At 46.2% G+C, this 27936-nt stretch overlaps 1 protein-coding gene across 2 annotated transcripts in view; it reads left to right on the forward strand.

The window, feature by feature from the left end:
- The window catches only part of LOC144509096 (circularly permutated Ras protein 1-like), a 128697-nt gene extending 115170 nt beyond the window's left edge, over positions 1-13527 (forward strand). For both annotated transcript variants that reach the window (XM_078237441.1, XM_078237442.1), the window contains 2 exons: positions 9463-9531; positions 12866-13527. In XM_078237441.1, coding sequence (XP_078093567.1) covers positions 9463-9531; positions 12866-12958 — 162 coding nt within the window. In that variant the 3' untranslated portion in view covers positions 12959-13527. The remainder of the gene's footprint in view (positions 1-9462; positions 9532-12865) is intronic.
- The last annotated feature ends 14409 nt before the right edge of the window (positions 13528-27936 follow it).

Consider the following 27936-nt stretch of genomic DNA (forward strand, 5'->3'; position numbering starts at 1 on the left):
CGGAGCACTGCTCCTTCATCAGGTGAGTGGGAGTTCTGTTCACAAACACGGCATATAAAGACACAAACTCAATTTATAAAATAATGGTTGGACCATTATCTTGTAAATTGAGTTTGTGTCTCTATATATCCAAAGATCTGCGGGTTAGGTGGATTGGCCATGCTAAATCGCCACTTAGGACCCAATTTATTGCGTCGTGCCTGTTTACGGGCGCGAAAACATTAAATGCATTTGCATGCATTTAAATTGAATTAATGAACTGCCCACCCAACTTTATCAGCATTTCCCCCTTTACCGCCATGTTTGCCAATCCGGAACCGCGCCGAAATGGACCTGCTGAATAAAAGTCTGAATTGGGCGCTCCAGCTGCTGAAGAGCATGTTCCGAGCTTCCAATGGCTCCCTGACTCAGATCAGTGGTGGGAGGGAGGAGGGAGGCAGGCCTGGTCATTCTCTGGTTGGGGTGGGGGGAGGGGAGTGAGGCCAGATTGTTGATGGTGGGGAGGGGGGGGGGGGGGGTGAGGAGAAGGCGGGTCAGATGTATTTCTGGTGGCGGGGGGGAGGGCTGATTGTTGTCTGGTGGGGAGGGAGGAGGAGGCGGGTCACATGTTCCTCTGGGGGGAGAGTGGGGTGAGTGAGACCAGACCATTCTCTGGGGGAGGGGAGGGGGGGGGGGGGGATGAGTGAGGCCAGATTGTTGTCTTGAGGGGGGGAGTGAGGCCAGACCATTCTCTGGGGGGGATGAGTGAGGCCAGATCATTGTCTGTCTGGGGGGGGGTGGGGGGTGGGGGGGTTGAGGGGGGGGGGGGGCGGTTGAGGGGGGGGGGTGGGAGACGGGTAAAATGTATCTTAGGTTGGGGGGGCGGGGGGGGGCAGATGGATCTCTGGTGGGGATGCGGGGGGGTGGGGGCGGCTGGGGGTCCGCTGCCACTCTGCAGGTGATTGGTGGGGAGGGGAGGGGGGGCAGGGTGGCGATCGGTCTGGGTAGTGGGGGGGATGGATAAGGGGGACAGTGATGTGTGTGGGTAGTGGAGGGGTGGATAAGGGGGACAGTGATGTGTGTGGGTAGTGGGGGGGGGATGGATAAGGGGGACAGTGATGTGTGTGGATAATAGGGGGGTGGATAAGGGGGACAGTGATGTGTGTGGGTAGTGGGGGGGTGGATAAGGGGGCAGTGATGTGTCCGCATCTGGAATACTGCGTCCAGTTCTGGTCGCCACTCTACCAGAAGGACGTGGAGGCTTTGGAGAGAGTACAGAGGAGGTTTACCAGGATGTTGCCTGGTATGGAGGGGTTTAGTTATGAGGAGAGATTGGGTAAACTGGGGTTGTTCTCCCTGGAAAGACGGAGGATGAGGGGAGACTTAATAGAGGTGTATAAAATTATGAAAGGCATAGATAGGGTGAACGGTGGGAAGCTTTTCCCCAGGTCGGTGGTGACGTTCACGAGGGGTCATAGGTTCAAGGTGAAGGGGGGGAGGTTTAACACAGATATCAGACGGACATATTTTACACAGAGGGTGGTGGGGGCCTGGAATGCGCTGCCAGGCAAGGTGGTGGAGGCGGACACACTGGGAACGTTTAAGACTTATCTAGACAGCCATATGAACGGAGTGGGAATGGAGGGATACAAAAGAATGGTCTAGTTTGGACCAGGGAGCGGCGCGGGCTTGGAGGGCCGAAGGGCCTGTTCCTGTGCTTCTTTGTTCTTTGTTCTTTGTGTGTGGGTAGTGGGGGGGTGGATAAGGGGGACAGTGATGTGTGTGGGTAGTGGGGGGGGTGGGTGGATAAGGGGGACAGTGATGTGTGTGGGTAGTGGAGGGGTGGATAAGGGGGACAGTGATGTGTGTGGGTAGTGGGGGGGTGGATAAGGGGGACAGTGATGTCTGTGGAGGCCATCGCTCCCGCTTTTCGCTCCCGGGCCGCCTTTCTCCACTTTCTGTGGCCCGAGAGCGATCTGACATGGGTGCGCTTTTTCAATTTTTTTTCTAACTGCGTATGCGCAGTTCAGAACTCCGATCGTTTCGGCTGCGCTAAGCCCCGCCCACAGGGCGAATGGGACTGGAGATGGCTGAGTGCGTATGGGGGCGCCTGAAAGCAGAATTCTAAGTCAGATGGCTGTCTGATCGAAGACAGAGGGTGGTGGTGGATGGAAAATTTTCTGATTGGAGGCAGGTTGCTAGCGGAGTGCCACAGGGATCAGTGCTTGGTCCTCTGCTCTTTGTGATTTTTATTAATGACTTAGAGGAGGGGGCTGAAGGGTGGATCAGTAAATTTGCTGATGACACCAAGATTGGTGGAGTAGTGGATGAGGTGGAGGGCTGTTGTAGGCTGCAAAGAGACATAGATAGGATGCAAAGCTGGGCTGAAAAATGGCAAATGGAGTTTAACCCTAATAAATGTGAGGTGATTCATTTTGGAAGGACTAATTTAAATGTGGATTACAGGGTCAAAGGTAGGGTTCTGAAGACTGTGAAGGAACAGAGAGATCTTGGGGTCCATATCCACAGATCTCTAAAGGTTGCCACTCAAGTGGATAGAGCTGTGAAGAAGGCCTATAGTGTGTTAGCTTTTATTAACAGGGGGTTGGAGTTTAAGAGCCGTGGGGTCATGCTGCAACTGTACAGGACCTTGGTGAGACCACATTTGGAATATTGTGTGCAGTTCTGGTCACCTCACTATAAGAAGGATGTGGAAGTGCTGGAAAGAGTGCAGAGGAGATTTACCAGGATGCTGCCTGGTTTGGAGGGTAGGTCTTATGAGGAAAGGTTGAGGGAGCTAGGGCTGTTCTCTCTGAAGCGGAGGAGGCTGAGGGGAGACTTAATAGAGGTTTATAAAATGATGAAGGGGATAGATAGAGTGAACGTTCAAAGACTATTTCCTCGGGTGGATGGAGCTATTACAAGGGGGCATAACTATAGGGTTCGTGGTGGGAGATATAGGAACGATATCAGAGGTAGGTTCTTTACGCAGAGAGTGGTTGGGGTGTGGAATGGACTGCCTGCAGTGATAGTGGAGTCAGACACTTTAGGAACATTTAAGCGTTTATTGGATAGGCACATGGAGCACACCAGGATGATAGGGAGTGGGATAGCTTGATCTTGGTTTCAGATAAAGCTCGGCACAACATCGTGGTCCGAAGGGCCTGTTCTGTGCTGTACTGTTCTATGTTCTATGTTCTATTATGCCCAGATTCAGCACTTAGAATGAAAATGGTAAAATCGGGCCCTTAGTGTCCAAAGATGTGTAGGTTAGAGCGATTAGTGAGATAAATAGAAAATAATAGTTTACATCTAATCGCCATTTCAGAGACATGATTACAATTTGATCAAGAATGAGAAATAACATACCAGGCGACACCGCATTTCGTGAAAAGACAAGCAGGATGCAAAAGAGGGATAATACAGTATTGAAGAAAGCAATAGAATTTTTTTAGATTTAAATGTCATTAAGTGGTATGAGGAAAAGTGGGAATATGGCTTTGAGTTATCAACCATGATGATCTTGAATGGTGGCGCAGGCTTGAAGGGCTGAATGGCCTACGCCTGATCCTAGTTTTTGTGCCTCTATGTAAACATTGGTTCCTTAGAAATAAAGAGAGAGAAGTTATCATAGGAATGAGGAAATAACATTGAACAAACACTTGTTGTCTCGCTTCACAGTAGAAGACACAAATTTGACACCAGAAATAGAGAGTAACCATGGGCCTAAAAGGAATAGAGTATAAAAGTTGGGGTCTGATGTTGCAGTTGTATAGAACGTTGGTTCGGCCGCATTTGGAATACTGCGTCCAGTTCTGGTCGCCACACTACCGGAAGGACGTGGAGGCTTTGGAGAGAGTACAGAGGAGGTTTACCAGGATGTTGCCTGGTATGGAAGGGCTTAGTTATGAGGAGAGATTGGGTAAACTGGGGTTGTTCTCACTGGAAAGACGGAGGATGAGGGGTGACCTAATAGAGGTGTATAAAATTATGAAAGACATAGATAGGGTGAACGGTGGGAAGCTTTTTCCCAGGTTGGTGGTGATGTTCACGAGGGGTCTTAGGTTTGAGGTGAGGGGGGGAAGGTTTAACACGGATATCAGAAGGACGTATTTTACACAGAGGGTGGTGGGGGCCTGGAATGTGCTGCCGGGCAAGGTGGTGGAGGCGGACACACTGGGAACGTTTAAGACTTATCTAGATAGCCACATGAACGGAGTGGGAATGGAGGGATACAAAAGAATGGTCTAGTTTGGACCAGGGAGCGGCGCGGGCTTGGAGGGCCGAAGGGCCTGTTCCTGTGCTTCTTTGTTCTTTGTTCTTTGTGTGTGGGTAGTGGGGGGGTGGATAAGGGGGACAGTGATGTGTGTGGGTAGTGGGGGGGGTGGGTGGATAAGGGGGACAGTGATGTGTGTGGGTAGTGGAGGGGTGGATAAGGGGGACAGTGATGTGTGTGGGTAGTGGGGGGGTGGATAAGGGGGACAGTGATGTCTGTGGGGGCCATCGCTCCCGCTTTTCGCTCCCGGGCCGCCTTTCTCCACTTTCTGTGGCCCGAGAGCGATCTGACATGGGTGCGCTTTTTCAATTTTTTTTCTAACTGCGTATGCGCAGTTCAGAACTCCGATCGTTTCGGCTGCGCTAAGCCCCGCCCACAGGGCGAATGGGACTGGAGATGGCTGAGTGCGTATGGGGGCGCCTGAAAGCAGAATTCTAAGTCAGATGGCTGTCTGATCGAAGACAGAGGGTGGTGGTGGATGGAAAATTTTCTGATTGGAGGCAGGTTGCTAGCGGAGTGCCACAGGGATCAGTGCTTGGTCCTCTGCTCTTTGTGATTTTTATTAATGACTTAGAGGAGGGGGCTGAAGGGTGGATCAGTAAATTTGCTGATGACACCAAGATTGGTGGAGTAGTGGATGAGGTGGAGGGCTGTTGTAGGCTGCAAAGAGACATAGATAGCATGCAAAGCTGGGCTGAAAAATGGCAAATGGAGTTTAACCCTAATAAATGTGAGGTGATTCATTTTGGAAGGACTAATTTAAATGTGGATTACAGGGTCAAAGGTAGGGTTCTGAAGACTGTGAAGGAACAGAGAGATCTTGGGGTCCATATCCACAGATCTCTAAAGGTTGCCACTCAAGTGGATAGAGCTGTGAAGAAGGCCTATAGTGTGTGAGCTTTTATTAACAGGGGGTTGGAGTTTAAGAGCCGTGGGGTCATGCTGCAACTGTACAGGACCTTGGTGAGACCACATTTGGAATATTGTGTGCAGTTCTGGTCACCTCACTATAAGAAGGATGTGGAAGCGCTGGAAAGAGTGCAGAGGAGATTTACCAGGATGCTGCCTGGTTTGGAGGGTAGGTCATATGAGGAAAGGTTGAGGGAGCTAGGGCTGTTCTCTCTGGAGCGGAGGAGGCTGAGGGGAGACTTAATAGAGGTTTATAAAATGATGAAGGGGATAGATAGAGTGAACATTCAAAGACTATTTCCTCGGGTGGATGGAGCTATTACAAGGGGGCATAACTATAGGGTTCGTGGTGGGAGATATAGGAACGATATCAGAGGTAGGTTCTTTACGCAGAGAGTGGTTGGGGTGTGGAATGGACTGCCTGCAGTGATAGTGGAGTCAGACACTTTAGGAACATTTAAGTGTTTATTGGATAGGCACATGGAGCACACCAGGATGATAGGGAGTGGGATAGCTTGATCTTGGTTTCAGATAAAGCTCGGCACAACATCGTGGTCCGAAGGGCCTGTTCTGTGCTGTACTGTTCTATGTTCTATGTTCTATTATGCCCAGATTCAGCACTTAGAATGAAAATGGTAAAATCGGGCCCTTAGTGTCCAAAGATGTGTAGGTTAGAGCGATTAGTGAGATAAATAGAAAATAATAGTTTACATCTAATCGCCATTTCAGAGACATGATTACAATTTGATCAAGAATGAGAAATAACATACCAGGCGACACCGCATTTCGTGAAAAGACAAGCAGGATGCAAAAGAGGGATAATACAGTATTGAAGAAAGCAATAGAATTTTTTTAGATTTAAATGTCATTAAGTGGTATGAGGAAAAGTGGGAATATGGCTTTGAGTTATCAACCATGATGATCTTGAATGGTGGCGCAGGCTTGAAGGGCTGAATGGCCTACGCCTGATCCTAGTTTTTGTGCCTCTATGTAAACATTGGTTCCTTAGAAATAAAGAGAGAGAAGTTATCATAGGAATGAGGAAATAACATTGAACAAACACTTGTTGTCTAGCTTCACAGTAGAAGACACAAATTTGACACCAGAAATAGAGGGTAACCATGGGCCTAAAAGGAATAGAGTATAAAAGTTGGGGTCTGATGTTGCAGATGCATAGAACGTTGGTTCGGCCGCATTTGGAATACTGCGTCCAGTTCTGGTCGCCACACTACCGGAAGGACGTGGAGGCTTTGGAGAGAGTACAGAGGAGGTTTACCAGGATGTTGCCTGGTATGGAAGGGCTTAGTTATGAGGAGAGATTGGGTAAACTGGGGTTGTTCTCACTGGAAAGACGGAGGATGAGGGGTGACCTAATAGAGGTGTATAAAATTATGAAAGACATAGATAGGGTGAACGGTGGGAAGCTTTTTCCCAGGTCGGTGGTGATGTTCACGAGGGGTCATAGGTTCAAGGTGAGGGGGGGAAGGTTTAACACGGATATCAGAAGGACGTATTTTACACAGAGGGTGGTGGGGGCCTGGAATGTGCTGCCGGGCAAGGTGGTGGAGGCGGACACACTGGGAACGTTTAAGACTTATCTAGATAGCCACATGAACGGAGTGGGAATGGAGGGATACAAAAGAATGGTCTAGTTTGGACCAGGGAGCGGCGCGGGCTTGGAGGGCCGAAGGGCCTGTTCCTGTGCTGTATTGTTCTTTGTTCTTTGAATAAGGAATTTAATTAGTAGCAGCATGAAAAAAATATTAGAGAAATTTAAAGGTTTAAAATCTGTTAAATCCCTGGGACCTGATGGTCTATAATCTTTTGAACAAATGGAGATAGCTGCAGAAATAGTGAACGTTCCAAAACTCCCTCAATTCTAGAACATTCCAAGTGGATTGGGAGTTAGAAAACCTGATTCTGCTATTTATTTGCTTATATTCTCAGTAAGTACACAATCCATGTAAGCCAATAGGCGAAATGTCATCAGGCACATCATACTCTAAAACCAAATGACAAATGCCATCCAATTCAACTTCTATGGACTTCTTGAAATCGCAACCAGATGCTTGTCTAAGTTTGAGCCAATTGATTTCACTCGAACTCTGACTTCCACACGAGGATTTGCAAACTCTGCACCTGAAGAATATGCTTGGAGTGTTTCTCCCAAACACATTTCTCGTGGATGCTTTCACCAAGGATCCACATCCAGGATTTCAACACTTAGAAAATAGGAAAATAGGAGCAGGAGAAGGCCATTCGGCCCTTCGAGCCTGCACCACCATTCAATGTGATCATAGCTGATCATGCACTTTCAGTATCCCATTCCCGCTTTCTCTCCATACCCCTTGATCCCTTTAGCCACAAGGGCCACGTCCAGCTCCCTCTTGAACATATCTAATGAACTGGCCCCAACAGCTTTCTGTGGTAGAGAATTCCACAGGTTTACAACTCTCTGAGTAAAGAAGTTCTTCCTCATCTCCGTCCTGAATGGCTTACCCCTTATTCTTAGACTGTGACCCGTCGTTCTGGACTTCCTCAACATCGGGAACATTCTTCCCGCATTGAGTCTGTCCAGTCCCATCAGGATTTTATATGTTTCTATGAGATCCCCTCTCATTCTTCTAAATTCCAGTAAGTACAAGCCCAGTCAATCCAGTCTCTCTTCATTTGTCAGCCCTGCCATTCCAGGAATCAGTCTGGTGAACCTTCACTGGACTCCCTCAATAGCAAGAATGTCCTTCCTCAGACGAGCAGACCAAAACTACACACAATACTCAAGGTGTGGCCTCGCCAAGGCCCTGCATAAATGCAGCAAGACATCATTACTCCTATACTCAAATCCTCTTGCTATGAAGGCCAGCACACCATTAGCTTTCCTCACTGCCTGCTGTACCTGCATGCCCACCTTCAGCGACTGTTCCACCATGACACCCAGGTCATGCTGCACTTCCCCTTTTCCTAAACTGCCACCATTCGGATAATAATCTTCCATCCTGTTTTTGCCACCAACATGGATAACCTCACATTTATCCACATTATATTGCATTTGCCAAGTATTTGCCCACTCAGTCAGCCTGTCCAAGTCACCCTGCAGCCTCTTAGCATCCTCCTCACAGCACACGCTGCCACGCAGCTTAGTGTTGTCTGCAAATTTGGAGATATTGCATTAAATTCCTTCGTCCAAATCATGAATGTATATTGTGAACAGCTGGGGTACCAGCACTGAACCCTGCTGTTCCCACTATTCACTGCCTGTATATTCTCACTCTCTGCTTCCTGCCTGCCAACCAGTTCTCTATCCACATCAATACATTACCTTTCAGTAGTCCTCTCTCCTGGCACACTCTGTGTATCCAAGCTTCCACACAATCTGTAAGGTGCCTTGCAACACCAATGAGACACCATTGCTTCACAGGCTGTATTAAGGTGTCACCAACCTTAGGATTACTTCAGATGTTTGGCTTCTCCAGCTCTGCAGTTTGCAACTCGTGTGGGCGGCATGGTGGCACAGTGGTTAGCACTGCTGCCTCACAGCGCCAGGAACCTGAGTTTCCCTGCTTGGGTCACTGTCTGTGCGGAGTCTGCACGTTCTCCTCGTGTCTGCGTGGGTTTCCTCCCACAGTCCGAAAGAGGTGCTGGGTAGGTGCATTGGCCATGCCAAGTTCTCCCTCAGTGTACCTGAACAGGAGTGTGGCGACTAGGGGATTTTCACAGTAACTTCATTGCAGTGTTAATAACTGGAAGCCGCTCCCTGTCTTTTTTTAACTTCAGTGAACAGTACTGTATTCAGATTCCACTACATTGTCCCATTGACTTGATCTTTGAATTCCTCTTTTCATTCCCTTGTTTCTGACTGTGCTTTTGAAACTTGCTTCTGCCTTACTCTATTCTCCTGTCTGCCCTGGCAGATTCTGTGAAAAGCGTCTTGCTTCTGGGTGACCAGGTTCCAGACTGAAAACAACTGTTTCTGTTTTCATTGTGAACCTCTGATTGCTAAGCAACAGCTTAGTCTTCTTTAAAAGCCTGTAATTGCTTTTATGTTGTAAACCCTTAATTAAAATATAGGCACATTTTAAAGAAAACTAAAACCTATAGACATGCAGGCATCTTTGTTTAACATGAAGCTAACTAATGTTTTAACCCTTTCTTAGCACATAAACACAAACTAAGCTTAAACTTAAAATGATACATTATTTCTAACACAGAGTACAAATATAAATTGTTTAAACTCACTCTATTTGCTAACAAAAGGCACTAAACAAAGCTGTTTCAAAGTGTCCTGACTTCTTTTCCAGGATGCAGCAACAGCACAACCCTTGTATGAAGCACTAAGCACCAAACGAGACAGGGAATCTGTTGTGAAGGTAAGGACTGATTCGTGCAAGTGCCAATATTAGGGCTGGACTTGCAGATCTCTCGTTGTAGAGGCTTGTTTATCATTCTTTAATTAAACTTGTTTTTCTGAAAATAAAATCTCAATTCTTTAGTTTATGTCCCTGATCCTTTTTCGTCTACCTCTAATGGTATACACTCTCCATATAAATCATTCAATGCTTTTAAGAATGAAAATCTGTTATAAAAAATAAGGTGAATCCACATATAAACATTTTCAAACAGCGAACCTGCCAATCCAAACCTGCATGTTGCATTGAAATGATCAGTTCTGGCTCCTAGTGGATAATAGTTTGCAAACCTGAGCCTTCCAAACTCAGCTGTCATTTCATAAAATCACAGAGTACCATCACAAAGCTGAGGATACTGTATGCTTCGTATAGTATGCTTTGTCGCTATGTACATAAAGAACAAAGAAAATTATAGCACAGGAACAGGCCCTTCGGCCCTCCAAGCCTGCACCGACCATGCTACCCAACTTAACTAAAGCCCCCTATCCTTCCGGGGACCATACCTCGCTATTCCCACCCTATTCATGTATTTGTCAAGATGCCCCTTAAAAGTCACTACCGTATCTGCTTCCACTACCTCCCCTGGCAACGGGTTCCAGGCATCCACCACCCTCTGTGTAAAAAATCTGCCTCATACATCTCCTTAAACCTGTGCCCCCGAGTAATTGACTCTTCCACCCTGGGAAAAAGCTTCTGACTATCCACTCTCCATGCCTCGCATAATCTTGTAGACTTCTATCAGGTCACCCCTCAACCTCCGTCGTTCTGGTGAAAATGAACCAAGTTTCTCCAACCTCTCCTCATAGCTGATGCCCTCCATACCAGGCAACATCCTGGTAAATAGTTTCTGTACCCTCTCCAAGGCCTCCACATCCTTCTGGTAGTGTGGCGACCAGAATTGAACATTATATTCCAAGTGCGGCCTAACTAAGGTTTTATAAAGCTGCAACATGACTTGCCAATTTTTAAACTCAATGGCCCGGCCGATGAAGGCAAGCATGCCGTATGCCTTCTTGACTACCTTCTCCACCTGCATTGCCACTTTCAGTGACCTGTGTACCTGTACATCCAGACCCCTTTGCCTATCAATACTCTTAAGGGTTCTGCCATTTATTGTATATTTCCTATTTGTATTAGACCTTCCAAAATGCATTACCTCACATTTGTCCGGATTAAGCTCCATCTGCCACCTCTCCGCCCAAGTCTCCAACTGATCTATATCCTGCTGTATCCTCTGATGGTCCTCATCGCTATCTGCAAATCCACTAACCTTTGTGTCGTCCGCAAACTTACTAATCAATCCAGTTACATTTTCCTCCAAATCATTTATATATATTACAAACAGCAAAGGTCCCAGCACTGATCCCTGAGGAACACCACTTGTCCCAGCCCTCCATATATATATATATATATATGGTAGATATACCATCCTACTCACAGTCCACATTGCTTCCAGTGTATTTTCCACAAAGTTTGAAATTGTACCCTGTGCACCCAAGGTCTAGGTATTAATAAAAATCAGGAAAAGCAAAGGTCCCAGCACCAACCCCTGGTGAACTCTACAAAGCTTCATGTCCAGTCTGAAAAATATTCATTAACCACTAATCTCTGTTTCCTGTCCCTCAGCCAGTTCTGCATTCATGTTGCTCGTCTGCTTTTTATTCCATAAGCTTTATCTTTGTCCACAAGACTGTTGTGCAGCACTGTATCAAATACCTTACAGATGTTCATGTCCATCACATCAACAACTTACCAACCCATTCTGCTACTTCATCTAAAGTTCCAGCAAGTTAGTTAAACAGCTAACAGATCGTAACAGATCTATACCATATTTCCTTAATGTACACCCAAGCGGTTATTCATTTAGTCCTGAAGTATTGTCTCTAGAAGCTTCCACTGAAGTTAAATTGATTGGTTTTATTATCTGATTCTCAGATAATTTATTCAGTTTATTCAATGCTTAAATTTCAGTTGGTCATTTTCACTTGATAAGTGAAACACTAACCTGCCAATCTGTAATTTTAGCTGTTTAATTTCTGCCCTGTTTGTCCCCGTCTCCCATTTACACCTGGATAAAAGCAAATTACTGGAGATGCTGGAATCTGAAACCAAAAGAGAAAATGCTGGAAAATCTCAGCAGGTCTGGCAGCATCTGTAAGGAGAGAAAAGAGCTGACAAAGATGGCTTTGAGAAAGGGTAATCTGGACTCAAAACATCAGCATTTTCTCTTTTGGTTCCCATTTACCACTTGCAGGCTTCATAACTTTACTCCAAGGCCTAGTTAGAACAATGGAGGAATTCATAGCAAGTATTAGGGTCAATCACTCTGTGCAAGCAAGAAAGTAACTGAAATCTGGGCACTTCCTGTCAAGTATTTATCAATTTTCTTTTAAAAGTTGATATTGAATATATTCGATATCCATGATCCGTTCAGGCAGTGATTTCAGGTTCATTTACCAATCACCTCAAATCTGTACCTTCTTGCTACCAACCCTCTGTCGCTGGAAACATTATCAAATATCCTCTTCTTTACTCTATTGAGAGCCCCTTGGGAAAAAACTTTTCTAGCCTTGTCACATGACAGAAGTTCTTAATTCCTGATATTATCTAGAAAAGCTCCCTCGCACCCATTACAATGGCCTGACATCCTTGTAATTCGATATTCAAACAGCCACTGTCCCTTTATTCCCACAGACTTTAATTTTGCTAACACATCTATTACATGGTGTTTTATCAAATGTTTTTCGAAAGTTCAAGTGCACAACATCAACTGCATAATATTGTTTCATGAAAGAAAGGAACTGAGATGGTCAAACACCAGTTACTAATAACAAATCTAAGCTTCTTTCATGGTCAAACACCAGTTACTAATAACAAATCTAAGCTTCTTTCATTTAATTATTGTCTCGAATTGTTTCCTCACCATTATTAGGCGAATCAGCCTCCAATCAGGCTATCTCACTGCCATCCCCCCACCCCTCCCCCCACCATCTTTATAAACAGGGGTGTAACATTGCCACCCTCCTGAAATAATCTGTCAGGGATGTTAGTAAAAATACCAATAGTATTGAGGTATGATATATATTTGGATGGCCAACTATAGAGAAAGAGTTTGGAGGGATGAGCTTCTACTGGAGAATTGGGGTTCAATTGAGGCCAAAGGGCCTTTTCTTGTGTATTCAGGGATTGAGTTTTTGTGCAGGTTGTGTGATGTCAGTGGCATATTTGTCAATTTAAAGTATTTAAATATGTGATCCATATAATAACGTTGTGTACCATATTGTTGTGTCCCCAGTCGTTCACAGATGACATTGCCAATGTGGTTTATCGGCTGAAGAATGCAAAGAAAAAAATGCTGAAAAAACCAAAGTTCATGGTGGCCCTGTGATTGTTCCAGACAAATCAGCAACGACTCACTTCCTCTTTCTGGAATCATTTAAATTGCTGGCTCGCACTGGTCTGTGAAGAAAACTTATTGTCACTTTCTCAACGGCAAGCATGGAAGTGCAATAAGTGTCAGCATTGCCGCATGCTGAAGATAAATTTTAAAAGTATAACTGAACCTAGATGTTATAAAGAGTAGGCTGAAAAAGTACCCATACAATTCTGGTGCATTGAGAATGTTCATTTATTAATAAAATATTACCGAAGAGAAAGCACTTGTACACAAAGCAAGTCTCTTTGGAAGTCAGAGAGTTTAGGTGGCACTTTAATTATTAGAGTGGCTTCTTTTTGACATTGCTATTCACAGTAAAATGTTTGATAATAACCCTACAGATTGTACTTAACACAGAAACCATCCTCTCTGTGTGTCAGGATTTAGATGGATTTATGCAGTTAAAAAATCTATTTTCACATGGGCACTTCGGGTCCTGTTATGGAAATGTTAGCGTGACTTATCTACTTTACATCTTTCCTTTATCACACTCCTTTTATTAAAATACAGCATTAAATATTAATTTTCCTTGTCTTATTTTATTTCCTACTCACTTCTTATCCATGAAGGTTAGCCGGCAGCTTTTGCAAATTATGAATATAATGTAAGTAATATTGTTATAACCCTGAATCTAAGCAATAGGCAACAGCAAAGTTTTATTCTGAAGCTATTGTAAACCCTTGAGAGGGTTTTATCTCTATGCCTATGCTGCTTTAACAATTGGGGCAGTCGATTTTCCCTCAATCAATCCATGCTGACTTTTCTTAATTGTTCTGTACCTGTGACTATTGATGTTGACCAAAGCTGTAGTTTTCAGAGGTTTCCCTGTCACTGAAGTTAAACTGACTAGTCATTAATTGCCGGTTTTATCCCATTTGTACCCCATTTTGAACCAGGGTGTAACATTCACAATTCTCCAGTCCTCCAGCACCACCCATGCTTAAGGAAGGTTCTCAGCAGTGCATCTGAAATTTCTACTCTCACCTCCTTCAGTATCTTTGGATGCATCTCATAGGATTCTAAAAAAAGTCTTTCTAACACCTCCTCCTTCTCAATTGTGAATTTCTCGAGTGGACCAGTTACCTCCTCTCACTCAGTCTAAGTAGCACCTTCTTCCTTTGTAAAGACAGGTGCAGGTGTTTCCTGTACACCTACTGCCTGTTTTTTTCATGTTGACTGCTGCCTTGGATTTCCTGTTCATCTGCTGACTGGGGCCTCTTGTTTCACAGAACCTCAGAATATTTATAGTATAAATAGAGGCCATGTGGCCCAACGAGTCTGTACTGGTTCATCGTAAGAGCATTCTATCCTTTTAAAATTATGAGCTATGGGTGTCACTGGCTAGGTCAGCATTTATTGCCCATCTTTAGTTGCCCTTGAAAAGGTAGTGATGAGATGCCTTCTTGAACAACTCAGTCACTGGGGTATAGGTACTGTTAGGGAGTGAGCTCCAGGATTTTGACCCAGTGACAGTGAAGGAACGGTGATATATTTTCCAAGTTAGGATAGTGAGTGACTTGAAAGGGGAACTTTTAGATGGTGGTGTTCCCAGATATTATGTATGCCCCTCTGGACTAAGGGTGCATAAAGAATCACAAGGTAGGCTTGATAACTTGAACACCGGGAGCTCTTAATTTAAGGTGTGAACTCATTCACTGCCCAACTGGGTCCCACACTGGGAGGAGCTAATAACCCAGGGGTCACCTGACCCACCCTCGTAACCTCCCTCACAGGACAAGGTCCACTACTTGGCTCATAAATAGATTGTTCTGGGTGGCATTCCGCACTTGGTTAGTGGTTATTGGAATCTTCTCTTCCTCTGTGAAGTAAATTATCTTCAGATTCCAGCCAGAAGCATCTTTACCTCCAGGCAAAGGTGGCATTCACAGAGCATCCACATTGCTGTGTTTCTCTGACTGATGATACTGGATCTTATGTTAGTGGGCCAATACCCACCTTTGCAATGAAACTGTCGCCACGGACGGTATCCCAGTCTCTGGTCCTAAGCTGGATGCCAACGGCCTATGGTTAGTCAGAATTCTGAAATGCCTGCCATATAGGAAGTATGGGTCTGTTTATTTGCAGTGTAACCTATTTAGATCTGCCTGAATTTCCACTTCAATCTGCCTTAAGATAGAGGTTCAAATTGTTTCTACAAGAATAGGACCGAGAATGGGAATCCTGTGGTGAGTAACCCGTCTCCCGATTCCACAATGCTTGCTTACCATCTTCAAGGAGTAAGTCGGGAGTGTGATGGAATATGCTCCACTTGCCTGGATGGATGCAGCTCCAACAATGCTCAAGAACCATCCAGGGCAATGCTTGATTGGCACCTCATCACCCAACTTAAATCTTCACTGTCCTCACGGCCGGAACACAATAGAAGCAGTGTGTGGCAGCTGAAGACACACTGCAGCAGTTCGCCAAGCCTCCTGAGATTGAACCTTAGAATCAGAGTTACATTTCTATAAAGTGGAAATGGGGGTTTAATGTCCCAAGGTTTAGAAATGAATCATTTAACCTATGGGTGTGTCAATTTTGAAGAATTTATTGTTAAAGTTAGAAACATGGTTGAGGGAACAAGGGGCAGGAATGGCAGCTCAACATTCCGGGTGAGAATGGGGCGGGGCGGGGGGATGCTGGAAAAGAGGGGAAGTATTGCATCATTAGTTAAGGAGCCAGTTACTGCAGTAAGGAGAGATGATGGGGACGATTCTCCCAAATAAATTTTACGTGTCAAATTCACGTAAAAACTGGAGTAAACCCCACTGGCTTTTTTCAGCAGCAGTTTCAAAATGAATCTCCCACACTCTGTGCACTGCAGAGTGCCTCAGTGTCAATCACCTTGAAAATTCAGTGGCAGGGCCTAGTCCCACTGGAGGGCTGAGCGCGCATGCACCGGTCTGTCAGCACCGAGATCAGCGCATTCACAGTGGCCCCGCACGGCCAGCCTCCCAATCGTCGGCCAGCTCGATGGCTGGCTCGCACAGCAACCCTCCATCACTGATCCTCTGACATCCCCACGGCCTGATCACTGACCCCTACATAAATATCCGGGCCAGCCTCAATATCGCCCGCACCCCCCTCCCCCCCCCGCAAGCCGGCAGGCCCAAAACCCCCCTGCAGTCTTAACCCCCCCCCCCCCCCACAGTCCTGACCCCCCGGCAGGCTGACCCTTCACCCTCCCATCCCGATCACTGATGCCCAGCTCCGATCACTGACCTCCCTCCCTTCCGTCACCAAGCCTGAGTGCAGAGTGGCAGCGGGACCCCCCCCCCCCACCCCCACTGATCCCCCCCCCCCCTCCCCCGAGAGGCTCTGTATCCAATTAGGCCCTCCCCCCATTAGGCACCCCCCCCCCCCCCCCCCCCCATCCCCGGACATTGTCACTTTGCCCCTTGTGCAGTGCCGGGGCCAGGCTGACACTGCCAAACTGGTAATGCCCAGGCGGCATCCCTCTTGGCCCCCAACCCTCTGAGGGACCTCGATGCCCCCCCCCCTTTCACTCCAGTGGGATCAGCACCCTGCAAGTGGGAGCGATTGTAAACCCCGCGAGAGTGGGGGGGGAAGAAGCTAGCCGGCCCACTAATGATATTTAAATTGTATTTAAATGCTCATTTACATAATTTATGTAGCTCCACACCGATTTCTGGTATGCAGTTGACAGCGCTGGAAATCTGGCTGCCGGAGCCTCGCAGAGGCCGTCACACCGTCTCTGCCTGAATTTCCCGGCCCTTTGGGCTACAAAAGCAGTGCAGTGGGCTGGGAGAATCACTTCCGATATCTTGGAGTGGGCATCAAATGAAGCTTTGTGTGTAGATCTGAAGAACAAAACAAGGGGCAGCCACATTGTTAGGTGTTTATTACAGACCCCCAGAAAGTCAGCGGGAAATTGAGGAGCAAATATGTGCACAATTCATGGAGGTGTATAAAAACAATAACAGGGTAATTGTATTAGGTGACTTCAACATTGCCAACATTAAATGGTATTTATACAGTGTTAAGGGTTTGGATGGAGTGGATTTGTTGAAATGTGTGCAGGAGAACCTTTTAGATCAACATGTGGAGGGTCCAACAAAGGAGGGAGCTGTGCTGGACCTGATTCTAGGGAATGAAGCCAGACAGGTGGTTGAGGTGGTGGTGGGGGAGCATTTCACTGATAGCGATCACAACATGGTATAATTTAAGCTTGTTATGAACAAAGAAATAGACAAGTTAGGAAAAAAGTTTTGGATTGGTGGGGAGAGGATTTTAGTGAAATAAGACAAGATCTGGTCATTATGGGACAAACTACAGAAGAGCAGTGCGGGGTGTTCAGAAAGGAAATGGGGAGGGTACAGGCCCAACATATTCCATCTAAGGTGATAGGAAGGAATAAAAAACTCAGAGAACCATGGATAACAAGAACTATTCAGGAATGATGAGAGGAAAGGAAAGGCTTTTAGCATGTACAAGGAGAGCAAATCAGCAGAGGCATCAGAGGAGTACAGAAAGTGCAGGGTGGAGCTTAACAAAGCAACTAGGAGCGCAAAGAGGGGATATGAGAAAGCTCTGGCTGGTAAAAATAGGTGTAACCCCCTGCTGACCACTATATGGGGCTACTATTTAAATATTCAATCAACAGGATCCCGAATTCCTCGCGGTTGATGTTGATTTGGCTAATTCCCTGTTTACCCATAAATGTCAGTACTGTAATCGGAATATCAAAAATAAATTTAATAACACATATAATTAACAGACATAAAACAGTGAGCTCTGATCTATAACCGTTGGGGCCCATCCGTTGGTGCACACATGGGTAAACTCATCCTCAGTAACACATTTGTAGATACTGTTCCAGTTGGATTGTATAGTCCCCACCAGTTACTCACGACACCCACACACAGTCCAGGAGAGACACACATGTGGAAGATGATGCCACAGGAGGCAGAGGTGCCGCGAGCTATCCATGCAGCAATGTAGGTCGAGTGCGCTGAAGGCTGTCCTCCTCGGCAGTAATGAAAAGAACAGGCAGGGGAACGCCTGGCTGCCTCTCACTCCAAACCAAATTCTCACTGCCTGGGAAAAGCTCTCTCTCTGCACACTCCCTGCCTTACTCCACAGCTGCTTCACTTCCTGGCGCCTTTTTTTCCTCCCGCCCCCAGAACAATCCCATTGGCCCAGCCCACATCACTCAACCAACAGCATCCTGTTCACAGCACCCGCCCGGCAAACAGGACACTGAAACTCACAAGTGACAAAGAACACTGGTAACTGTCTTCCCCACAAATTTTCCTCAGTCCCTTACATAGGGGAAATCCTAAGACATTCTATAAGTATATCAATGGGAAGCGGATAACCAGGGAAAGAGTAGAGACCAAGGGAGCAATCTGTGGGTGGAGCTAGAGGACATCGGTAGAGTGTTGAATGAATACTTCACATCTGTCTTCACTCACGAGAATGTTAATTCAGGGAGAGTGACTGCGAGATGGGTGCTCTTCCTTTTATCTCTGGAGGGGTTTTTCCACTATCCACTGCACAGTCAAGGTGAATATGTCAACTTCTCCCAGAATGCTCCCCTGCCCCCTCTGTTGGATCTAGTTTGATGTGGAGATGCCGGCGTTGGACTGGGGTAAACACAGTAAGAAGTTTAACAACACCAGGTTAAAGTCCAACAGGTTTATTTGGTAGCAAAAGCCACACAAGCTTTCGGAGCTCTTAGCCCCTTCTTCAGGTGAGTGGGAATTCTGTTCACAAACAGAGCTTATAAAGACACAGACTCAATTTACATGAATAATGGTTGGATTCCAACCATTATTCATGTAAATTGAGTCTGTGTCTTTATAAGCTCTGTTTGTGAACAGAATTCCCACTCACCTGAAGAAGGGGCTAAGAGCTCCGAAAGCTTGTGTGGCTTTTGCTACCAAATAAACCTGTTGGACTTTAACCTGGTGTTGTTAAACTTCTTACTGGATCTAGTTTGTACAGGTCCCCCCTCCCCCAGAACCGGTCCCAATGCCCCAGGAATCTGAAATCTTCCCCCAACACTATATTTTCAGCCTTGCATTCATCCTATATATCCTGCTGTTTCTGCTCTGACTTGCAAATGGCACTGGTAGTAATCCTGAGATCATTACCTATGAGGTTCGACTTCTCAACTTGCTTCCTGGCTCACTATATTCTGCTTTCAGGACCATTGCATTTTTACACCTTTTTCTCTTCCCCTGAGCAGCAGAGCCAACTGTAATGCTATGAATTTGGCTGCTGCTGTTATCCCTTGAGAAGCCATTCCCCTCAACCGTATCCAAAGCAGTCCATAGAATCATAGAACCATAGAAAATTACAGCTCAGAAACAGGCCTTTTAGCCCTTCTTGTCTGTGCCGAACCTTTTTTTGCCTAGTCCCACTGACCTGCACTTGGACCATATCCCTCCACACCCCTCTCATCCATGAACCCGTCCAAGTATTTCTTAAATGTTAAAAGTGACCCCGCATTTACCACTTTATCCGGCAGCTCATTCCACACTCCCACCACTCTCTGCGTGAAGAAGCCCCCCCTAATATTCCCTTTAAACTTTTCTCCTTTCACCCTTAACCCATACCCTCTGGTTTTTTTCTCCCCTAGCCTCAGCGGAAAAAGCCTGCTTGCATTCACTCTATCTATACCCATCAAAATCTTATACACCTCTATCAAATCTCCCCTCAATCTTCTACGCTCCAGGGAATAAAGTCCCAACCTATTCAATCTCTCTGTAACTCAGCTTCTCAAGTCCCGGCAACATCATAGAACATAGAACATAGAACAGTACAGCACAGAACAGGCCCTTCGGCCCACGATGTTGTGCCGAGCTTTATCTGAAACCAAGATCAAGCTATCCCACTCCCTATCATCCTGGTGTGCTCCATGTGCCTATCCAATAACCGCTTAAATGTTCCTAAAGTGTCTGACTCCACTATCACTGCAGGCAGTCCATTCCACACCCCAACCACTCTCTGAGTAAAGAACCTACCTCTGATATCCTTCCTATATCTCCCACCACGAACCTTGTAATAGCTCCACCCACCCGAGGAAATAGTCTTTGAACGTTCACTCTATCTATCCCCTCCATCATTTTATAAACCTCTATTAAGTCTCCCCTCAGCCTCCTCCGCTCCAGAGACAACAGCCCTAGCTCCCTCAACCTTTCCTCATAAGACCTACCCTCCAAACCAGGCAGCATCCTGGTAAATCTCCTTCGCACTCTTTCCAGCGCTTCCACATCCTTCTTATAGTGAGGTGACCAGAACTGCACACAATATTCCAAATGTGGTCTCACCAAGGTCCTGTACAGTTGCAGCATAACCCCACGGCTCTTAAACTCCAACCCCCTGTTAATAGAAACTAACACACTATAGGCCTTCTTCACAGCTCTATCCACTTGAGTGGCAACCTTTAGAGATCTGTGGATATGGACCCCAAGATCTCTCTGTTCCTCCACTGTCTTCAGAACCCTACCTTTGACTCTGTAATCCACATTTAAATTAGTCCTACCAAAATGAATCACCTCACATTTATCAGGGTTAAACTCCATTTGCCATTTTTCAGCCCAGCTTTGCATCCTATCTATGTCTCTTTGCAGCCTACAACAGCCCTCCACCTCATCCACTACTCCACCAATCTTGATGTCATCAGCAAATTTACTGATCAACCCTTCAGCCCCCTCCTCTAAGTCATTAATAAAAATCACAAAGAGCAGAGGACCAAGCACTGATCCCTGTGGCACTCCGCTAGCAACCTGCCTCCAATCCGAAAATTTTCCATCCACCACCACCCTCTGTCTTCGATCAGATAGCCAGTTACCTATCCAATCGGCCAACTTTCCCTCTATCCTACACCTCCTTACTTTCATCATAAGCCGACCATGGGGGACCTTATCAAACTCCTTACTAAAATCCATGTATATGACATCAACTGCCCTACCTTCATCAACACACTTAGTTACCTCCTCAAAAAAATCAATCAAATTTGTGAGGCACGACTTGCCCTTCACGAATCCGTGCTGACTATCCCGGATTAATCCGCATCTTTCTAAATGGTCGTAAATCCCATCCCTAAGGACCTTTTCCATCAATTTACCAACCACCGAAGTAAGACTAACCGGTCTATAATTACCAGGGTCATTTCTATTCCCTTTCTTAAACAGAGGAACAACATTCGCCACTCTCCAGTCCTCTGGCACCATCCCCGTGGACAGTGAGGACCCAAAGATCAAAGCCAAAGGCTCTGCAATCTCATTCCTTGCCTCCCAAAGAATCCTCGGATACATTTCATCAGGCCCAGAGGACTTATCGACCTTCAGTTTATTCAAAACTGCCAAGACATCCTCCCTCCGAACAACTATTTCCTCCAGCCTATTAGCCTGTAACACCTCTTCCTCAAAAACATGGCCCCTCTCCTTGGTGAACACTGAAGAAAAGTATTCATTCATCACCTCGCCTATCTCTACTGACTCCATACACAAGTTCCCACTACTGTCCTTGACTGGCCCTAACCTCACCCTGGTCATTCTTTTATTCTTCACATAAGAGTAAAAAGCCTTGGGGTTTTCCTTGATCCGACCCGCCAAGGACTTCTCGTGTCCCCTCCTAGCTCTCCTAAGCCCCTTTTTCAGCTCATTACTTGCTAACTTGTAACCCTCAATCGAGCCATCTGAACCTTGTTTCCTCATCCCTACATAAGCTTCCCTCTACCTTTTCACAAGACATTCCACCTCTTTCGTGAACCATGGTTCCCTCACTCGGCCATTTCCTTCCTGCCTGACAGGGACATACCTATCAAGGACATCCAGTATTTGTTCCTTGAAAAAGTTCCACTTTTCATTAGTGCCTTTCCCTGACAGTTTCTGTTCCCATCTTATGCCCCCTAATTCTTGCCTAATCGCATCATAATTACCTCTCCCCCAATTGTAAACCTTGCCCTGCCGTACGGCCCTATCCCTCTCCATTGCAATAACAAAAGACACCGAATTGTGGTCACTATCTCCAAAGTGCTCTCCCACAACCAAATCTAACACTTGGCCCAACCTCCTTGTGAACCTTCTCTGCACTCTTTCAACCTTATTTACATCCTCCCTGTAACTCGGTGACCAAAACTGTACACAGTACTCTAAATTCGGCCTCACCAATGCCTTATATAACCTTACCATAACACTCCAACTTTTATACTCGATACTCCGATTTATAAAGGCCAATGTACCAAAGGCACTCTTTACGACCCTATCCACCTGTGACGTCACTTTTAGGGAATTCTGTACCTGTATTCCCAGATCCCTCTGTTCAACTGCACTCTTCAGAGTCCTACCATTTACCCTGTACGTTCTACTTTGGTTTGTCCTTCCTAAGTGCAATATCTCACACTTGTCTGCATTAAATTCCATTTGCCATTTTTCAGCCCATTTTTCTAGTTGGTCCAGATCCCTCTGCAAGCTTTGAAAACCTTCCTCACTGTCCACTACACCTCCAATCTTTGTATCATCAGCAAATTTGCTGATCCAATTTACCACATTATCATCCAGATCATTGATATAGATAACAAACAACAATGGACCCAACACCGATCCCTGCGGCACACCACTAGTCTTGCAGGGAAATGGCCACAGAAGGTTACGGCACTTCCTGCCTAGTGGTCTTGGTCTGCTTGGTGATCACCCATTCCCTTCCTGCCTGTGGAGTCAGCCTGCGATGTGACTACCTCTCTATAGGTGCTATTCTTGCTACTCTCCACCTTGTGGATAGAATATAGAACATAGAAAAAACTACAGCACAAACAGGCCCTTCGGCCCACAAGTTGCGCCGGTCATGTCCCTACCTACCTAGGCCTATGTATAGGCTTACCTATAACCCTCAATCCTATTAAGTCCCATGTACTCATCCAGAAGTCTCTTAAAAGATCCTATCGAGTTTGCCTCCACCACCATTGACAGCAGCCGATTCCACTCACCCACCACCCACTGAGTGAAAAACTTACCCCTGACATCTCCTCTGTACCGACTCCCCAGCACCTTAAGCCTGTGTCCTCTCACCTCTCATCCTTCGTCTCTCCAAGGAGAAAAGACCGAGCTCCCTCAACCTATCCTCATAAGGCATGCCACCCAATCCAGGCAACATCCTTGTAAATCTTCTCTGCACCCTTTCAATAATTTCAAATCCTTCCTGTAATGAGGCGACCAGAACTGAGCACAGTACTCTAAGTGGGGTCTGACGAGGGTCTTATAAAGCTGCATCATTATCTCCCGACTCCTAAACTCAATCCCTCAATTGATAAAGGCCAGCACACCATACGCCTTCTTAACCACCTCCTCTACCTGCGAGGCTGATTTAAGAGTCCTGTGGACCTGGACCCCAAGGTCCTTCTGATCCTCTACACTGCTAAGAGTTTTACCCTTGATATTTGTGGTGAACCATAGTTGGTTACCACTATGAGTGCTGAGCCATGGATGGTCAGCACTATGGGTGTTTGTAGATATGTTACTGTAGTTACTGTTGGTGTTAGGGTTGGGCTGTTCTACCTGTTGATATTGTTCTGTGGTACACTCCAGTTGGCTCCGCCTACCAGGGGAAGTATAAAGGTCACTGCACTGCCTGGTGACCCTTTAGTCTGGGATTGTATTGTATATAGTGTGCTCCATTCTTGTCAGTAATAAAAGCCTTTATTTCCTGGGTACAATCTAGCCTCCCGAGTGATTTAATCGCGCATCAATATTATACTCCTTCATCCCATTTGACCTGCCAAAATGTACCACTACACATTTATCCGGGTTGAAGTCCATCTGCCACTTCTCCGCCTAGTCTTGCATCCTATCTATGTCACGCTGCAGTTTCTGACATCCCTCCAAACTATCCACAACACCACCAACCTTCGTGTCATCGGCAAACTTACCAACCCATCCCTCCACTTCCTCATCCAGGTCATTTATGAAAATGACAAACAGCAAAAGTCCCAGTGGATGCTCCACAGTGTCCCCAGCTGCCGCTGCAGCTCCAGAAACCAGGCTTCCAGGAGCTGCAGCTGGAGACACTTCCTGCACACATGCTGGTCCCGGGCACTGGAAACTTGTCTGGGACACTTTCCTTATCAATCAGGGCATAGATTACAAAAGCAAGGAAGTCATGTTGGAGTTGTATGGAACTTTGGTGAGGCCACGGCTGGAGTACTGTGTGCAGTTCTGGTCGCCATATTATAGGAAGGATGTGATTGCACTGGAGTGGGTGCAGAGGAGATTCACCAGGATGCTGCCTGGGATGGAACATTTAAGTTATGAAGAGAGGTTGGATAGACTTGAGTTGTTTTTGTTGGAGCAGAGAAGACTGAGGGGCGACCTGATCGAGGTGTTCGAGATTATGAGAGACATGGACAGTGTGGATAAGGAGCAGCTGTTCCCCTTAGTTGAAGGGTCAGTTGTGAGGGGACATAGGTTCAAGGTGAGGGGCAGGAGGTTTAGGAGGGATATGAGGAAAATCTTGGTGATAGTCTGGAATGCACTGCCTGGAAGGTGGTAGAGGTGGGTTGCCTTACATCCTTTCAAGAGATGAGCCCTTGGCACAACATATGGTCATAATATGTGGGATGAGTGATCATAATATGGTGGAATTTCTGATACAGATGGAGGGTGAGAAAGTAGGGTCCCAAACCAGTGTCCTCTGCTTGAACAGAGGGGAGTACGATAGGATGAGGGTGGAATTGGCTAATGTAGACTGGGTGAGCAGACTGGTAGGTAGGACAGCTGAGGAACAGTGGAGGATTTTTAAGGAGATTTTTTTAAGTACTCAGCAAAAATATATTCCGGTGATAAAGAAGGACTGTAAGAAAAAGGATAACCGGACGTGGATAACGAAGGAAATAAAGGAGAGTATTAAAATAAAATCAGATGCGTACAGAGTGGCCAAAAATAGTGGAGAATTAGTGGATTGGGAAAGCTTTAAAGAAAAACAAAGAACGACTAAGAAAGCGATTAAGAAAGGAAAGATAGATTATGAAACTAAACTAGCTCAAAATATAAAAAATGATAGTAAAAGTTTTTACAAGTATATAAAAAGGAATAGAGTGGCTAGAGTGAATGTTGGACCCTTGGAAGATGAGAGGGGGGATTTAATAGTGGAAAACGAGGAGATGGCTGAGACTTTAAATAAGTTCTTTGTGTCGGTCTTCACGGTGGAAGACACAAATAGTTTGCCGAATATTAGAGATCGAGAGTTGGTGGGAGGGGAGGTCCTTAATACAATTACTGTTACTAAGGAGGTGGTGCTTGGTAGACTAATAGGACTGAAGGTAGACAAGTCCCCGGGCCCGGATGGAATGCATCCCAGGGTACTGAAAGAAATGGCTGAGGTAATAGCAGATGCGTTAGTAGTAATTTATCAAAATTCGCTGGACTCTGGGGTAGTGCCGGCTGACTGGAAAACAGCTACTGTTACGCCGCTGTTTAAAAAAGGAAGTAGACAAAAGGCGGGTAACTACAGGCCGGTTAGCTTAACGTCCGTAGTTGGGAAGATGCTAGAGTCCATTATTAAAGAGGAAATAACAGAGCACCTGAATAAGAATGGTTCGATCAAGCAGACGCAGCATGGATTCATGAAGGGAAAGTCGTGTTTGACGAATCTACTGGACTTTTATGAAGATGTCACTAGTGCGGTTGACAGAGGGAAACCGGTGGATGTGGTGTTTTTAGATTTCCAGAAGGCGTTCGATAAGGTGCCTCACAAAAGGTTGCTGCAGAAGATTGGGGTACACGGAGTTAGGGGTAAGGTGTTGGCATGGATTGGGGATTGGCTATCTAACAGGAAGCAGAGAGTTGGGATAAATGGGTGCTTTTCTGGTTGGCAGTTGGTGACCAGTGGCGTGCCGCAGGGATCGGTGCTGGGGCCTCAATTGTTTACCATTTACATAGATGATCTGGAGGAGGGGACTGAATCTAGGGTATTCAAGTTTGCTGATGACACGAAGGTGAGTGGGAAAGCGAATTGCGTGGAGGACGCGGAAAGTCTGCAGAGAGATTTGGATAGGCTGAGCGAGTGGGCGAGGATCTGGCAGATGGAATATAACGTTAGCAAATGTGAGGTTATCCACTTTGGAAGAAATAATAGTAAATTGGAATATTATTTAAATGGAGAAAAATTACAATGTGCGACTGTGCAGAGGGACCTGGGGGTCCTTGTGCACGAATCGCAAAAACTCAGTCTGCAGGTGCAGCAGGTGATCAAGAAGGCGAATGGAATGTTGGCCTTTATCGCGAGGGGGATAGAATATAAAAGCAGGGAGGTCTTGCTGCAACTGTACAAGGCACTGGTGAGGCCGCAACTGGAGTACAGTGTGCAGTTTTGGTCCCCATATTGCGAAAGGATATATTGGCCTTGGAGGGAGTGCAGAGAAGGTTCACCAGGTTGATACCGGAGATGAGGGGTGTAGCTTATGAGGAGAGATTGAACAGATTGGGTCTGTACTCGTTGGAGTTTAACATAAGAAACATAAGAAATAGGAGCAGGAGTAGGCCATCTAGCCCCTCGAGCCTGCCCCGCCATTCAATAAGATCATGGCTGATCTGACGTGGATCAGTACCACTTACCCGCCTGATCCCCATAACCCTTAATTCCCTTACCGATCAGGAATCCATCCATCCGCGCTTTAAACATATTCAGCGAGGTAGCCTCCACCACCTCAGTGGGCAGAGAATTCCAGAGATTCACCACCCTCTGGGAGAAGAAGTTCCTCCTCAACTCTGTCTTAAACCGACCCCCCTTTATTTTGAGGCTGTGTCCTCTAGTTTTAACTTCCTTACTAAGTGGAAAGAATCTCTCCGCCTCCACCCTATCCAGCCCCCGCATTATCTTATAAGTCTCCATAAGATCCCCCCTCATCCTTCTAAACTCCAACGAGTACAAACCCAATCTCCTCAGCCTCTCCTCATAATCCAAACCCCTCATCTCCGGTATCAACCTGGTGAACCTTCTCTGCACTCCCTCCAATGCCAATATATCCTTCCTCATATAAGGGGACCAATACTGCACACAGTATTCCAGCTGCGGCCTCACCAATGCCCTGTACAGGTGCATCAAGACATCCCTGCTTTTATATTCTATCCCCCTCGCGATATAGGCCAACATCCCATTTGCCTTCTTGATCACCTGTTGTACCTGCAGACTGGGCTTTTGCGTCTCATGCACAAGGACCCCCAGGTCCCTTTGCACGGTAGCATGTTTTAATTTGTTTCCATTGAGATAGTAATCCCATTTGTTATTATTTCCTCCAAAGTGTATAACCTCGCATTTCTCAACGTTATACTCCATTTGCCATATCCTCGCCCACTCACTCAGCCTGTCCAAATCTCTCTGCAGATCTTCTCCGTCCTCCACACGATTCACTTTTCCACTTATCTTTGTGTCGTCTGCAAACTTCGTTACCCTACACTCCGTCCCCTCCTCCAGATCATCTATATAAATGGTAAATAGTTGCGGCCCGAGTACCAATCCCTGCGGCACGCCACTAGTTACCTTCCTCCAACCGGAAAAACACCCATTTATTCCGACTCTTTGCTTCCTGTCGGATAGCCAGTCCCCAATCCACTTTAACACACTACCCCCAACTCCGTGTGCCCTAATCTTCTTCAGCAGCCTTTTAAGGATGAGGGGTGATCTTATAGAGACATATAAGATAATGAAGGGGCTGGATAGGGTAGAGGTGGAGAGATTCTTTCCACTTAGAAGGGAAACCAGAACTAGAGGGCACAGCCTCAAAATAAGGGGGGGCCGGTTCAGAACAGAGTTGAGGGGGAACTTCTTCTCTCAGAGGGTAGTGAATCTCTGGAATTCTCTGCCCATTGAAGTGGTGGAGGCTTCCTCGTTGAATATGTTTAAATCACGGGTAGATAGTTTTCTGATCGATAAGGGAATTAGGGGATATGGGGAGCAGGCGGGTA

Source organism: Mustelus asterias, chromosome 21 (genome assembly GCF_964213995.1).
Source record: "Mustelus asterias chromosome 21, sMusAst1.hap1.1, whole genome shotgun sequence".
Taxonomy (NCBI): domain Eukaryota; kingdom Metazoa; phylum Chordata; class Chondrichthyes; order Carcharhiniformes; family Triakidae; genus Mustelus; species Mustelus asterias.